The following is a 15,138-nucleotide window of genomic DNA, read 5'->3' as shown; positions in this document are numbered from 1 at the left end:
ACTTTTTGACACATTTCGATCTCTTTATCAAATATTAATTGATTTATAATATTTCAAACAAATATTTATACATACCAATTCTACTTTCTTGTCGGTTACATGTTTGTCTTTGTCTTTGCTACCACTAAATCTTTTAAACTGCGAACTAACTTTTTGCCAGTTGCTGTTAATGTTATAGCGTACTGATTCTGAATAACTAACATTTAATTTTCTTAATTCCACAGCTAGCTCGTTCAATTTATGTATCTGTAGTTGTTTTGCATCAAATTCTTCAGTAAATGATTCCAATTGGCCTTCATAATTATTAGCCTGTTCAAGTTTCAACGGTACATCTCTAAACCAATCCTCAAATTCTGTGATTATATTATTATACTGCCGCAAAGTTTCTTCTGCTTTTTGTGCCTGTTTTCTGCGTGTTTCAATTTCCGCCATAACTTGATGCCACTTGCTTCTCAGCTTATCTTGATGTTCATTCTTTATTTTTTCTGCTCGTCCAGGATCAGTCATATGTATCGTCATAACTAAACCATCTCCTTTACTAATTAAAGCTGCTGCATCTGGGGCAAGAGTACTAATTTCGCTTTTGAGGATCTGTAATATGAATTATAATATAATTTTAATAAATGATATAATTTTGCTCATTATGTAGACAAAGAAATTATACAAACCTCAAGACGTTTAGTAGGGTCTTTTTCATTAGAGATACCACTAATGCTCATTAACATAACGTCCATCCTGCATAGCATCATTTGCGCTAACTGCTCAAATTCCAAAATATTTTTCTCTAACGTTGTACGAGATGTACTTATTGGACCTTTAAATAGCCCTTTCTCGTTAAAAGTTTTTGTTTCCGTCTTGTGCATGAATGGTCGGGATTTTTCAACTTTTATCTGTAAAAAAAAAAGAAAGATAAATTGTAAAAATATCAGAGCTATCTTATACGTTTAATCAAAACTTGAAATAAATAATGGGCTGGTGGACATCGGCAAGTTGGATATATGTGGCACACATGTTACCTTGTCCAAGAGGTGCTCAACATGCTTTCCTAAATTAGTATCTTCTCCGTCTGAACTGGAACTACTAACATCAATTTCTGTATCATCCGAAAATATCAACACATCATCTGTTTCCTTATCACTGCCGTAAAAACTTTCGCAATCTTCCAATGTATCATCTTTTGAGAGACTCTTTGTACGTTTTAGTAATGGTGATTTCTTATATAGTTTCTCTTTACTACAACTCGCATTACCAGCATTTTCATATATTCTAGGATATTCAATTATTTTTTCACATACTATTTCTTTCTGATTATTCTTAACCACTTGTATTGTTACTAAATTTTGTGATTTAGCACAATCCATTTGATCACTACGTTTATCAAATTCATCAGATTTTTCAATTTCTTTATTATCATCTAATATAAGATATTCTGCCACACTCCCTCTATCTTTCAACATTGGAACTGGCGACTTATTTAATCTTTCTTTTAATTGCTGCTCTACCTTACTACATTCAACATTTGAAAAGTCTATAGTGTTAGCTTCTTCTGTGTTTTTTAATAATTCACTTGTGGGAAGTATTGTACTTTTATTTGAATCGATAACATTATCCTTATCAGTATCTAAATCTAATTTTAATACGAGTCTTTTAATATTTTTCGCAGGAGGTTTAACTGAAGCTTTCTTCTTTTTTAAGATTGGCACAAGTTCCTTGTTTTTATTTATAACTTGCTCCGTAGTACCAACGGCAGAAGATATTTTTCCCCTAACTTCCCTGTCTTCCGTATCAGTATCTATAGATTCAGCTTCTGTCTCAGTATCTTCAATAATTTCCACCCTTTCAACTACTTGCGGCATCAATCCAACACTGACATTAGCACTTGGCAAGATTACATGATTTTCGGATGATGCTATTGATTTTACAATTTCCATTTCTTTTACCTCAACAATTCGAAATGGATTTTGTTGTGCACAAGCTACGTTATATGTCTTTGTATCTGTTGCTGTCAAAGTATTACTAGATACTAGAGAAAATAATTTACTATTTTTAGTCAGAAAGAATTCTTCTTCGTCAGTCATATGCACATCTGTGTCGGAACAAGGCGAAGGCAGATCATCATCAATCTGAACAACTTGCAGTTGAGAAGTTTGAACAACATCAGGCACAGAACTCATGTCTAATTTTCGTCTAACAGTTCTACTGACATCCACAATTCTAGCTTTTACTTTTTCCGACTTAGCGGAAGATTTTCTGCTTCGATGAGGCACATCAATGGGCGAGGTTTCGGGCGTGTTAATAACAGTACATTGATTATCATCGAATGCAGGATTAAGATATCCTATGCCGTAAATCGCTTCGTTTTCATCTATCAATTTCTTTTCTTTTTTAACAGGATGTGTTGAAGTTTGTTCCAGTTGTCTAGATAATTTGTTGCGTCCGTAATTGTCTCTCCCCTTAGAAGCATCTGCTTTACTTTTTATTAATAAATTGTCTGTGATTTTGTGGATCCATTCCTGTGAAAATATGATAGGTGACAGAAACTTCAGAGACAATCGACAGTTAATTGAAAGAGCAGAGTTAATAGTGGAACAATATTAAGCAGATGATCTAAATGAAAGTGACGATGCGGTTCACTGTGCATAAAGCTAAATTTTTCATGTGTATCCATCACCAAAAAATGCAAGAATCTCACTGCACTATTATTCAATTAACTTCTTTTTTAGCTCTGTAGCTTGCTGTCTAAATTCTTCATAAAAAATAGATTTTGTGTCTATAAGGGGAGAGACAATACCAGAGAGCAACCTATCTTTAAAATACAAGTTTTTCCGTCCACCAGAGCATATACTTATTTTGTGCCAGTAATTACATTATTTACATGGATAGAGTCACCTCTTGGACAGACTCGAGATATACATATTATTCTATTCTATTAGATTTCATACTATTCAGGAATACAAAAATAAATTTAAAGAACATGTGTATATCGTCTTCATATAATCAAGAATTTTACGATAATAGAAAATATTATTATTAAACGATAATTAAAATATATTATCAATATGTGTATATACAGAAAATAATACTTATGAAAACATACATAGCTCCATTTAAATCCTGCTGCAAAAGAAGAACGGAATATTTTCGATATTAAAAAAAAATTAATATTTAATTAAGAAGATTAATACTCAAAAAAATGCAAAAAAAATAAATCAGTAATATTTTTACACTTTTAAGAATAAAATAAAATTTCATATTAATAAAGAAGTTTTATATGTGATAGAGATATACGTAATGGTACTAACAAGCACAAGCATTACATATACCGATTGTTAAAGTGTAAAGCAAGGAATAAGCCATGAGCGAATAAGCAATGAATGATAAAATTGACTTTAAAAAAAAATTAACTTTTTATTTTCGCGTGAAAACAAAAATTAAGTACGTACCTGTATTCTATTAAAGATATCTTCCCATTTCTCACATATTTCAGCTACTTTAGGATAAAATGCATAACGTTGGAGCTGATTAACTTTAGGTTTTGCTTCTATCATTTCACTTTGCACAGCCTGATAATAAAGACAACATTATAAACACTTTTGAATATTATTATAAGAAATGTTTTATCAAACTTTATTATTTTATATATTAAAGAAAGAGAATAAAATAAGCGTATAAATTTTTACATCTTATGTCTTAATATCATATACAATATTTCAATACCTTGCACTGTTCAAAGTGATGCTCTGTAAGTTGATCAATTGGAACTGCATCTAATTTGTTTAATTTATCTTCAATTTGTAGAAGCCATGCATTTATTTCGTCAACATTTGGCTCATCCTTTAACAAATAAAGAAAAAACAAAAAACGTGTATACTGAAAACAGCAGGAATATATAATGTTAAAAAGAAATATTTACCTCTGAACCTTTACAGAGTCGCAATCTTTTTTCTGTGTTAGCTAATTTTGTAATTATGTCTGATATTTTTTCTTTAAGTTCGAGATACATAGGATCGCATAGCTTTGAAAATTCATCTTGCAATCTAAGCAGTTTATCTCTTATAACATTGAGACGCGGAATTACTTCAGTCAAGGTCTCCTGCAAATAATAACGTGATTATGTTTCTTGTTTATTTAATATAAAAATAAATTTATGAAATTTAATTTTTTTTAACAAAAATGCGATTAATATTCCTTTATGTCTAGACTAAGAAATAAATATTATAATTAGGATTAAATTTATAATTGGGACTTATACTTACTCGTACATATATCGCATTTACTGGCAGATCAGGCATACTTTTTTGCGTATCTAATTCCTTATTTATGCTTTCAACTGACATGTTAATATATGTCAGATTTTTATGCATGTCGCGTGACAGGTCTAATGCCGATTCTAACATGGATTTGGATTCCGTTATATGACGACCAAGCTGTAACAAATTAAAGAATTAGCCAAATTGTCTTTCTATTGCGATACACTCTTTTCTAGAATTAAACAACTAACTTCCATACCTTATTATATAACTCCTTTAACATATCAATTCGCTTTGAAAATTTATCAGATTCGGGAACAGCTTCATCCTTAACTAATTTTCTCCCGGTTACAATTATACATTCAATTTCACTTTTAATCTCACTTAAAGTTTGATAAAAGCGCTGTAACAAATAAATTATTTATTAATATATACATAAATTTCTTCAATTATGTTTTATATAAATAAACATATAATTAATATTACCAAGCAATGTTTTAGTTGACCTTCGATGACTTCAGGATCTTCTGACGATAGCTCTAGCAAACAAGTTGCTTCTTCTATCCCTCTGAGTTCTCGCAGAGCTCTTGATAATCTAGGTTCTATATTAATTGGACAACGAAAACGTTGAAACTTTGTTTGAACTTTAGCATATTTTTGCTCAATCAGGGACATTTGTTCTTGTAGTCGAAGTGCTGCTTCTTGTTTACCAGAAGCTTTGTACGATTCAATTTGTGATGCCATTTCTTCAAGTGTAGCATGCTGTTGTTCCAACTCTTCCATTAATTTCTATGATCATAATATGTAATTATATAGTATGCATAAAATATACAATATTATTATATCTATTATTAGATCTATTGCGTGATATGCCATATTAGTATAACTTTACATTCTCTTTTATGATATAATTAGTAAAATTTATGCAAAAGATGCAGATTTCTTTTAACAATCACATTCTGATAGAAAATTATTTTAAATTATTTAATATATTATATAGTGTTAATATATCGCACTGATATATTCCACAAGAGTTCATTAAATATTATATATTAGTATTTATCTCTCTCTCTAGTGAATATCTGTAATAACATGCCGAAGAGATATATCTCATAATTCCTATGGCTTCTTTACAATATTGGCAAGCTTTTAAATAAGATCAAAAGCAACAAAAAAATCACGATTGATATTATAGTCCTAAGACATTATAGTCCTAATCGTATAGATTATGTTTTATTCCCTTAATGTAAATTATGTATATGAAAGGAGATTATACAGAAATAAAGCACTGTGATACACATATTTTGTTGTATCATGAACAGACCTGGTAATCATGAGGCAAGTCATCAGCAGTGAGGTCACAATCAAGACGTGCAGTTAGTACAGAGTCTATTTGTGTTAAGGAATGTTGAAGAGCAAGGATGCGACCTTCCGATTGTTGGGCTTGCTTCACTGATCCTTCCAGCAGCTTGGCCCGTTGCCCTGCCTACTCAAAACATAACTCTGTCTTTCTAACTCAACTAACTTTACAAAGCAAATATTAGAATTATAACTGGTTGATTACAATTTTTCTCAGCCAAGCACAGATAATATATAATTATACATGTAAAACAATGTAAAAACTTTTTTCAAGAAAAATATTTGACGTTATATAAACTATTTTCATATTTCTATTATATTTTATAACTAAGTTAATTATATTTGCATAATATTATTTATAATCGTTTAAAGTAATTCGTGATAATGCCACATGCGATTACAAGCTGTTAAAGGCTAAAAAATTCGTGCTTGGATACTCAATACTTAAAACTATTGTTATATACAATTCTCAAGAAATGATATAAGCTTTTTAGGATGTATTTTAATATAAATCATACTTTTATATTAGTAATAAACATGGACATGTGTAATATTTAACATGCATACCTGTTTATTTAGATTTTCCCATCGATTCGTCAATCCTTCCACATCTGTTTCAATAGAATGAGTCATGATATTACTGTCGGTGAGTTGTTTACCAATTTCTTGAATTTTCTCAAGTCTAGATTCCGGATGATTTCGTATGTAATTTTCTAAATCCTTAAACATAATACATAAAACCTCTAAATATTATATGCATTAAAAAAAATAAGACAAAATTTCACAAACGAAAATAATTAAATTTTTTTTTCTAAAAAACATTTACAAGATAGATATAAAAAATCAACTTTTTATATAAATCGCAATTTATTTTTCTTCAGCTAAAATTATTTCATATTTAAGTTATAAAAAGCAATTATCACACTACATATAAGTAAAATTAAACAATTTACTTACATCAAGCTCTTCTGAAATTTCTTCTGCATCTGCAGCAGCTTTAGGTGATTTTTTTAATCGTTTATCTAACTTGTCTAACCAATCGCTTTCCTGTGCGACTAAAGCACGAAATTCTCCGTATTCATGACTAGCATTTTGTAAATGTCTGTAGCGTTCATATATGCGATCTGTAACGTCAGTCCAACGTGCATTTAAGAAAGTAAAGCGTCTCCCCAGCTCTTGCACGGATGATCCTTCTGAACTTAACAGTTTATCATTTCCCATTTCGTTCAAATTTCTAAACTCTTCCACTCGTCTGTCAACTTTGTCTTTCAGTGCTTGATATCGACCGCGAACTTGAAAAAGTTCAACGGAAGATGTTATTCTCGATTCTATGGGTATCTCTTTTTCTAAACTCGATAACCATTTCGTAAAATCTTCTATACCATTTATAATCTAATAAAACAGAGTTATTATGTAATACAAATCTACATTTTTAAATTCTCTTTTTATAAAGACAATATACTTACATCATCATTTTTCTTTAAAACGCTCTCATATTTGTCGCTTAAACTTTTAGCTTTATCGACAATATCATTCCATTTGTATGCTACAGTATGTAGTTTGTTATTTAAAAGATTTGCAAAATTAGCTTCAGATTTCTCGAGTATTTCATTTGCCGATGTTCGAAGTACTTCTATCTGTGGTTTTGTTTTATCTATTTCCTGAGAAAACGAACGAATTTGCTCTAATTTATGTTCCGTTTTTTCAACGTTATCCATAATGTCTGCTTTAAATAAATCTTCTAGATATAACGATGATTTTTCCAACCAAGATTCAAGTGTAGAAAGTTCAATGCTAAATGCTTGCAAAGTTGCAATATCTAAAAAAATTATTTTACATTAATAATAAATAATATTAAGATTATATTATATTTATATTAATAATAAATAATATAAATAATATTACAAATAAATATTAGTTTTAAATAAAGTATAAGTACATTTAATTAAGCAAATAATTTTTTTGCATATTACATATAAGAGTATTCATATTTTATTTACCTTTGGTTAGAGTCTGTTGTTTCTCTTCCAAAATAATAGGAATATCACTCCATTTAGTATTCAAGTCCTGCAATTCATCTTTAAGCTGTTGTCCCGAAAAATCATCATTTATCTTCGCTATGAGATCTTGTCCAGTCGAATTAACATATTTGAAAGTTTGTTCCTGTTCTTTTAATGAGGTTTGTATAGCTTTAAATCTTTTTAATTGTTCTTCCATAGTCTTCTCATCAGATATAACTACATGCTCTGACAATAGAACACCTTCTACATTATTAATAAATGACATTAAACTAGTGACTGTCTCAGTGTACTTCTTAGGTGGTGTTCGATCGATAGCATTATTTATTTCAGTTAATCGCTCCGATAATCTGAAAATATTGCATTTTTATTAAAAAATATACACTATATACGTACAAAAAATATACAATATATACATATATCGTGAATAATACCTACATAGTGTACAATTTTTCCCAATTAGTGGAAAATGTTTGTATGTCTCTATCCACATTACTACTTTCTGTAATCGCAATTTGGTTTTCTGACAGTTTATTTGCTTTTTCGAGCATATTTTTTATGCGATCATCATGGGATTTCATTGATTTCATTTTAACCTAAATATCAAATTTAAGATTAAGATTAAAACATATAGTGTGTGTTAATATTAAAAACATTAAATTAAAAGGCAATATTCTACTTTACCCTGAATGGCTCTATTTGATTGTTTTCTTTATTTGTATCAAACCATTTAGTATAACTTTCCAACATTAGATTTAAACTGGCTAATTCAGTTCGGAATTCTTTTACTTCTTCCAGATAATCTATTCGCTTCTTTATTTCCTGGAGACGATTATTTGTTGCTATCCAACAATTTTGTATGTCCTTAATCTTGGATTCCTCTTCTTCAGTGGACTCGTTCGCGCTCTTTAACTCATCGATAAGTTGTTTACCAATTTCTAGAACTTTATCATATTCAGTCTTATGCGACTCCATGTCTACAAGGGTATCTTCGTAAACAACTTTCTTTTCTTCCACACTTAACTCATCGAATACTCCCTCCGAACGACCAATTTCTAAATCGACATAATCTAGCCATTTATACAAATGAAGTAATGCCGATTCAAACTCGTGTTTAGTGGAGCTATCCATACGACGTTTTTTTGAATCACTATGTGGTGTTGACTGAAAAAAGAAGTATATTTAACGAAACTCGAAACTAAAAAATATTTATACATAATTGAAAAAATATATACGTACTGTTGCAGTAATCTCTTCTTTGTATGCTATACTTGTTACCGTTTCAGACATCCAATCATTTCCTTTAATAGTTGTTATGGTCTCTTCGGACTTTAAATCAAATTCAAATCCAGAATTTGTTATCTAATACAATATTATAAAAGTGAGTATTTTTCAAGAAACAACATATTTAATTTTATGGTGAAATATTATGTTTAAATTACCCTTTGAGATTGAACCTCCATGATTTGTCCAACAGCTTCCCATCGATCTTGCAAGTTTTCAATCTTCTCCAGAATATTCACGTAATCTGAAGATGAGCTATTGCCATCTAAATCTTGAATTGATTCTTGTAGAGATACTAATTTCTTCTGATTTATATCCATTTCTGCCTTGAGAATCTGCAACTTCTTTATTCTATCTAGAACTTCACCAAATTCAGATGCCGGATTAGCTTCCATTTGCTTCAACGTAATCTCGATTTCGTTTAACCATGCTACCAATCGTTTGTAGTCATCAGTAATACTCTGCCAAAGCGTAGACAGGGATTCCAATCGCTGACGTCGTTCTTCTTTCCACTGGCAAATGTGACTCCAACGTTCACCAAGAGCAGATAATTGATCTTCCATTTGAGCATAAACTGTCTCGGAATTGTCTTCATCCACGACCACTACCATATTCCTCATACCATCGACTATGTCTTGTTGTGCATGAATATCTTGTTCCAATTCGTTCAGATGTTTCATTTGTTCTTCGAGAGTTGACGGATTTATTTCAGTTGCTGCCATCAAAGAAATCCGATCTTCCATTTTTGTCAACCATTGTCGCAGCGCATCTAACTGAGCCTGTTGCATTTGCATCAGCACCTAGAAATAATTACGATATTCGATATCATATATTCGTAAAACACAATTAAATATTAGTACTAATTTTATTTCTCGTATCTAATATATTATTTTCATTAACAAAGTGTATGAACCTCGTGAATTCTGGTTTGTCTTTCCATGGCACGCATTCGAAGTCCTTCCCATCGAGAATTCAATAAGGACATTTGCACGCGAACTTCATGCTCTTCATCTTTATGCAATCCGCCTTCAGCTAACAATCTTGCACCTTCTTCTAGAACAGTTCCTACTCCATCTTGATGACCGGATAATTCCATCAAAAAGGTTTCGTGTTCATGAAATTGTTGTTTCAATATGTCTAAAGTCGAGCCCGGCTCGGGAGCATGATTCAATTTATCCTCTGCCTCCAAAAGCCACGTTAAAACATCCTCAAGCGCAACCTGATAACCGCCAAGCTCAACGGAAACATTTGTAGCTAAACTCATCGGGCGAGAAGCTGGCATCCCGAAATTACTGAACGATAGAGTACTCTGTAAATTAAGTATTTTGTTTACACATAATCGATGTGTTATTTTATAATCCTGTTGCTTTTATTCGTTAATTACAATCTGTATACCTCTGTTCCCGGTGTTGTAACTGGACTGACTGGAGTACTATCACTTGCGATTGAAAGATCCAGTTCGCCAACATCATCCCCGGAATGTGGTAATGATTGAAAAAGACACATAACGTACATCATTATGGATTTTTTATCCGGTACTGAAGTATTGACGTCTGTAATAAAATATTACTCGTAAAATAATATGTATCGACTTGTTATATAAGCTGATAGAATTAACTATTTTTTGTATATTTATAATGGAAATAAAAAATGCAAGAGATTAAATTATATAAAATTTTCTTTCTCAATATTTAAGACTAGAGGAAGCTAAGAAAATTATTGTTAATTATATATATATATATATATATATATATATATTATATAATGTACTAAATACATAACATAACTCAAATTAAATCACCTTCGGGATCCAAAAGACGTTCGATACCAAGATGTTCCTGTGCGAGCCGAAAAGCATGATCCAATCTAGCATTCGGATGTTTACGCGCGATATTATTAAAGTCAAACAAGTGAGATTTCCATCTGTGTAAAATCGCATTAAACGCTAATCCGTCCGACCAAGATGTTGTAAAATTTTTAATATCAACACCAGGATAATTCTAAAAAAAGCAATATCGTATGTATACAGATTATAAATATTATATTAATATGCTTATTTTATTTATTTTTATGACATTCGACATATATCTGTAATATTCTTACAATGTGACATTTATATATAATATTCTTACCTGCGAATTTTGACGGCACCAAGCAAGAAGTGTCTTTTCTAAATTAGTCTGTTGTAATTCTGTCATCAAATCTTTCAAATGATAATGTACCTGGTGATGTAACATATTATTAATGTTAAGTATAATAATGATGATACAAGCATATGATAAATTATATACATAGATATCAACATATTAACAAGAATGCAAATTTAATTAATAATATAAGAAATTTTCATAATTTTTTTCTTTAAATTAGAAAATAATCTATCATACAAAAAGGAGATTCCACATAACTAATTAAAACTTTGCGACATAAATCAATTGTTTAATATGGCAAAAGCGTATTATAATCAGGTTTTAATTTATGCACGAAATATTTTCTCTTAAATATTGTTTTCAAAAAAGTTATAAATAATATGTAAATATTAAATCGCGTAGCAAAATAAAAATAATTCTATCATAGTTTATATAATTTAATATTTATGTGAGAAATATCATATACAATCGTCGAACTTACTTGCCAATGCAGAATGATACTCCACACCAAACCAAGTGTCAATTTTGGATTACCATCAACAATGTCATTGCTACTAATATTGACAAGTTTCACCTAAAATATTGTAGCATCGACGTTATTTATAGAACGCACCAAAATATACTTATCAAACACTTTTTACGATTAATAAAAATTAAAATATTTCGCAATTTGCTTTAAAGTTTAATTTTGTTTAGCAATATAACGTTGCTTACATATATATATAATACAATATAAATACTGTAGTTATTTACTTACATTATTTTGCTCAAGGATTTGCAATGCTTTGTTAACATTGTTAAGATGATGCACTCGCATCCGACCGCGTTCTCGCTTCTGTAAAACAATACGTATTATCTTTGCTTAAAAAAATAAGACAAAATTAACTGGAACTCCTCGCGCGACTTGTTTTAATATAATCCTTACGACCAATTCTATGGGCCCATTGTACAAAATAAATTTCAACGATGAAAGAGAACACCTGCGTCGGGTAATGCAAATGCCGCGGCGCTATATACATCTCGAGAATGGAACATTCTTACGCCTACCGCGCATTCATAATCATGCACTCTTATGCAAATATTCCCAATGTACGTGCACCTGCTCGCAATTCGCAATTCGTGAGTGTATGTGCTGACGCGAGATGCATGAGGAATAATTTTATTAGAAAGCGCCTGAAGCTGAGAAACATTCTAACTATCGCCTTTGCGATTTAACTGCGCTTTCAATAGTCTGACATAGAAAAACTTGTGTAAAATCACGGATCACCGCTAAACGATTATTGTCGGCGACATAAGTATGCGGCATACTTACATAATTCTTAGAAGTGAGCACTTCCAGGAGGGACAACAAACGATTTCCATCTCGCAAGTCGATGAATAAATCGCTGATCGGCTCGTGATAATTCTATAGAAAAGTAAGATAGATTAAAGTTCCATCTCGCATTTATTCTCCCAAAAAGCATCTCTCAACAAAATTATTATTATTACGTGAGATTCAGATAATAAACGTAGAAACACAAATGTGACAAGTAGATACTTGTTACATTCTGTAGACAGATAGCATAGACAGATTTAAGAGCGAAACGACTCCTCGTCATACTATCCACGTAATAACACCGTAATAACACCGTAAATAAATAGAGTATAATAAGTGAATGATGATAAGACACCGAAAAAAATATGGATGGTAAAATGTGAATCTTTTACCTTAAGAAGCTGGGAATTTATCCATTTGGCGAACGTCTTCTTCTGTACATCTTCTCGCTCATCTGCAATATTATTATTAATCATTGTAATTAATAAACTGTAGAAATCATTTATCAAAATACTTTAAAAGAAAGATTTTATTGCAAACATACACACAATATTTAAATAGTAATGCAAAATTATAAAACTTGAATATATCTCTTATGTCAAATAATATAGTATTATAAAATCCGATAAACATATGTGCGAATTATCAATTTGAAATATGTGCTCATTTTTAATTAACTATGTCAACATACAACAGAAATAATTTATCGAATAAATTAATTAAACATTAAATTTTTTAAATGGGATAAAATCTAATATAAAGTTAAATTTCTCAAAAGGTTCTTATTAATATTTAATGAACTTAACTTTGTTACTAAAAATATGCAAACAAAAATCGATTAGAGTAATTAAAAATTAAATTTTAAAGAATGGAGAGGGTGACGGAAGTTAGCATCTCAATTTTTTTAATCAAATTATTTTTCTAGATATATGTGCAAATAAAAATTCAAAAACGACAAACATGCAAACAATGTACATTCAAATGACGTATAAAAATTTAATTTTTTTGAAAATTGGAAGACTAACTTCGGTAAGCTCGTAAGTAGATTTGTACTAAGTATAATCAAAAATCATTCAAGTTTGCGATTACTTTATCACGTCGCTTCCAGAATTTAGAAACCAAGTTATATATAACTTTTTCTTTAAAAATTAATCAAGTACACTGAGAGAGTTTTCTCTTAGAATTTACCCTGAATTTTACTAAACTGCATAGTAAAATTAATCAAACATATTTTATATTTTATTGTGATAGATATTGTGATAAATATTAACCAGAGAAATTCTCATCAAATTCTTTCCATACCATATTGTCCCACGATTACTATAATTTTCAGGGTTAATTCTAAGAGAAAATTCTCTCTGTGTATATACCAGGTGTCCCATTTTAAAGGACCCACTCAAATATCTCATTGTCAGAAACACTGCGTTAAATCGAAAAATGTTTCCTACAAAAGTTGTAGGGTTTCGAGGGGGACATAACATAGTAATATTCATTTGACCTTGGGCGGCATCTCCAAAGTCAAGTGAAGGGTCCTTTAAAATGGGACACCCGGTATATTTATTTTGCAATAGTTTATATATTCCAGGAAAAATGTATCTTTCAGTTAAAAAGAGAAACGTTACTTTGCCTCTGAGATCCTCAATTATTTCTTAGGCGCTCTGTGTGATAGCGTTACGATACTATAGCATTTTATAATGAATTAAGTGGAGCAACAATTGATCCACTGATGGTTTTACTCTCTCATAGAATTATTGCCAACGCAGCAACGGCGGCTCATCGCTATCTATCGCGTTGACACTAGTTGACCTCGATGACTGAAGCAATAAACTCGAAATTAGGTCGACTAGTAGAAATTTGCAAGTATACAACAAATATCTGTTTATTTTATTGGATTGCTAAGTGCATGAAATAATATTTTACTCATAGTTGTCATCTTTTACATAGAGTGACGAAATTGATTGTACGTTAATTTCATGAGTCGTGACGCAACGGGCTTATGAGGAAGCTACGAATATGGGCAATGTCGATGAAAATAGAATGATAGATGATGTCAGCTTTCGTGCATTTCAGAATGTTTGCTAATCTGGAGTCACTACTCCCAGCACGTACGCGAAATATCCTTTCAGTATACCAACACGCCTGAAAAATTATATTTAGACGAGCGACATGTGCACTCTTGCATCGTTGCATATTAAATTAGCGCCACGCAGGAAGAACTCGCGATGGCACATTGCAACAGAAGAGACCTTGAGTAGTAACTTTCAAGCTGTAATATTATCGATTTATCTCAAGTGTATACTCGGAAAAAATTAATCTTAAACAGTACATTCTATCATATCATCCGTCAACCGATAGTCGTACACTTTTAACAAGAATCTTACGTTAGTCAAACGTAACAAACACAAAAAACTCGGCAATAAACGCAACTGGCACGTGTGCACGTGGCAATTGACAAGATCGATCTCTCGTTTGGAATCTGAAAGTCATCCATAGTCAATCGCGCATTTTAACGAGCCCTAAGAAAAACACACCAACCGACAAATGTTGTTAGTGAATGAATGAATGAATGAACGGACGTATATAATATTTATCTCTCAAGAAACGTAGTTTACGTGCGGGGCACGCAAGCGGAAAGAAATCGCAAATGGTGATCACGTTTTCCTAAAGTAAAGTAAGCCGTAAGCTCAACGCACACAAGACAGTCTATCCTCGTGCGGGTTTTGGTCGCCCTCGAGTTTATCTCATGAAAAACTCAGAATCAC

General features: G+C 31.1%; 1 protein-coding gene across 9 annotated transcripts in view; it reads right to left on the bottom strand.

The window, feature by feature from the left end:
- LOC145942533 (dystrophin, isoforms A/C/F/G/H) overlaps positions 1 to 15,138 on the bottom strand; it is a 429,734-nt gene that overhangs the window by 399,078 nt on the left and 15,518 nt on the right. For 7 of the 9 annotated variants that reach the window (XM_083049357.1, XM_083049358.1, XM_083049354.1 and 4 more), the window contains 26 exons: positions 12,769 to 12,830; positions 12,374 to 12,466; positions 11,819 to 11,896; positions 11,543 to 11,635; positions 11,044 to 11,133; positions 10,713 to 10,911; positions 10,307 to 10,464; positions 9,825 to 10,220; positions 9,070 to 9,711; positions 8,867 to 8,989; positions 8,312 to 8,791; positions 8,066 to 8,223; positions 7,610 to 7,977; positions 7,076 to 7,428; positions 6,567 to 7,001; positions 6,177 to 6,329; positions 5,575 to 5,736; positions 4,737 to 5,039; positions 4,510 to 4,653; positions 4,257 to 4,427; positions 3,914 to 4,093; positions 3,718 to 3,834; positions 3,444 to 3,563; positions 1,017 to 2,513; positions 669 to 890; positions 76 to 591 (listed from right to left, as the gene is read on the bottom strand). In XM_083049357.1, coding sequence (XP_082905483.1) covers positions 76 to 591; positions 669 to 890; positions 1,017 to 2,513; positions 3,444 to 3,563; positions 3,718 to 3,834; positions 3,914 to 4,093; positions 4,257 to 4,427; positions 4,510 to 4,653; positions 4,737 to 5,039; positions 5,575 to 5,736; positions 6,177 to 6,329; positions 6,567 to 7,001; positions 7,076 to 7,428; positions 7,610 to 7,977; positions 8,066 to 8,223; positions 8,312 to 8,791; positions 8,867 to 8,989; positions 9,070 to 9,711; positions 9,825 to 10,220; positions 10,307 to 10,464; positions 10,713 to 10,911; positions 11,044 to 11,133; positions 11,543 to 11,635; positions 11,819 to 11,896; positions 12,374 to 12,466; positions 12,769 to 12,830 — 7,313 coding nt within the window. The remainder of the gene's footprint in view (positions 1 to 75; positions 592 to 668; positions 891 to 1,016; positions 2,514 to 3,443; positions 3,564 to 3,717; positions 3,835 to 3,913; positions 4,094 to 4,256; positions 4,428 to 4,509; positions 4,654 to 4,736; positions 5,040 to 5,574; positions 5,737 to 6,176; positions 6,330 to 6,566; positions 7,002 to 7,075; positions 7,429 to 7,609; positions 7,978 to 8,065; positions 8,224 to 8,311; positions 8,792 to 8,866; positions 8,990 to 9,069; positions 9,712 to 9,824; positions 10,221 to 10,306; positions 10,465 to 10,712; positions 10,912 to 11,043; positions 11,134 to 11,542; positions 11,636 to 11,818; positions 11,897 to 12,373; positions 12,467 to 12,768; positions 12,831 to 15,138) is intronic. The other 2 variants (XM_083049361.1, XM_083049362.1) reach the window with 2 other exon arrangements.

This window comes from Prenolepis imparis, unplaced genomic scaffold (assembly GCF_030444845.1).
Source record: "Prenolepis imparis isolate NDT839.2.m4 unplaced genomic scaffold, iyPreImpa1.0 SCAF_11, whole genome shotgun sequence".
NCBI lineage: Eukaryota > Metazoa > Arthropoda > Insecta > Hymenoptera > Formicidae > Prenolepis > Prenolepis imparis.
The sequence above is the reverse complement of the archived record's forward strand: the minus strand, read 5'-3'. Positions and strand labels throughout refer to the sequence as shown.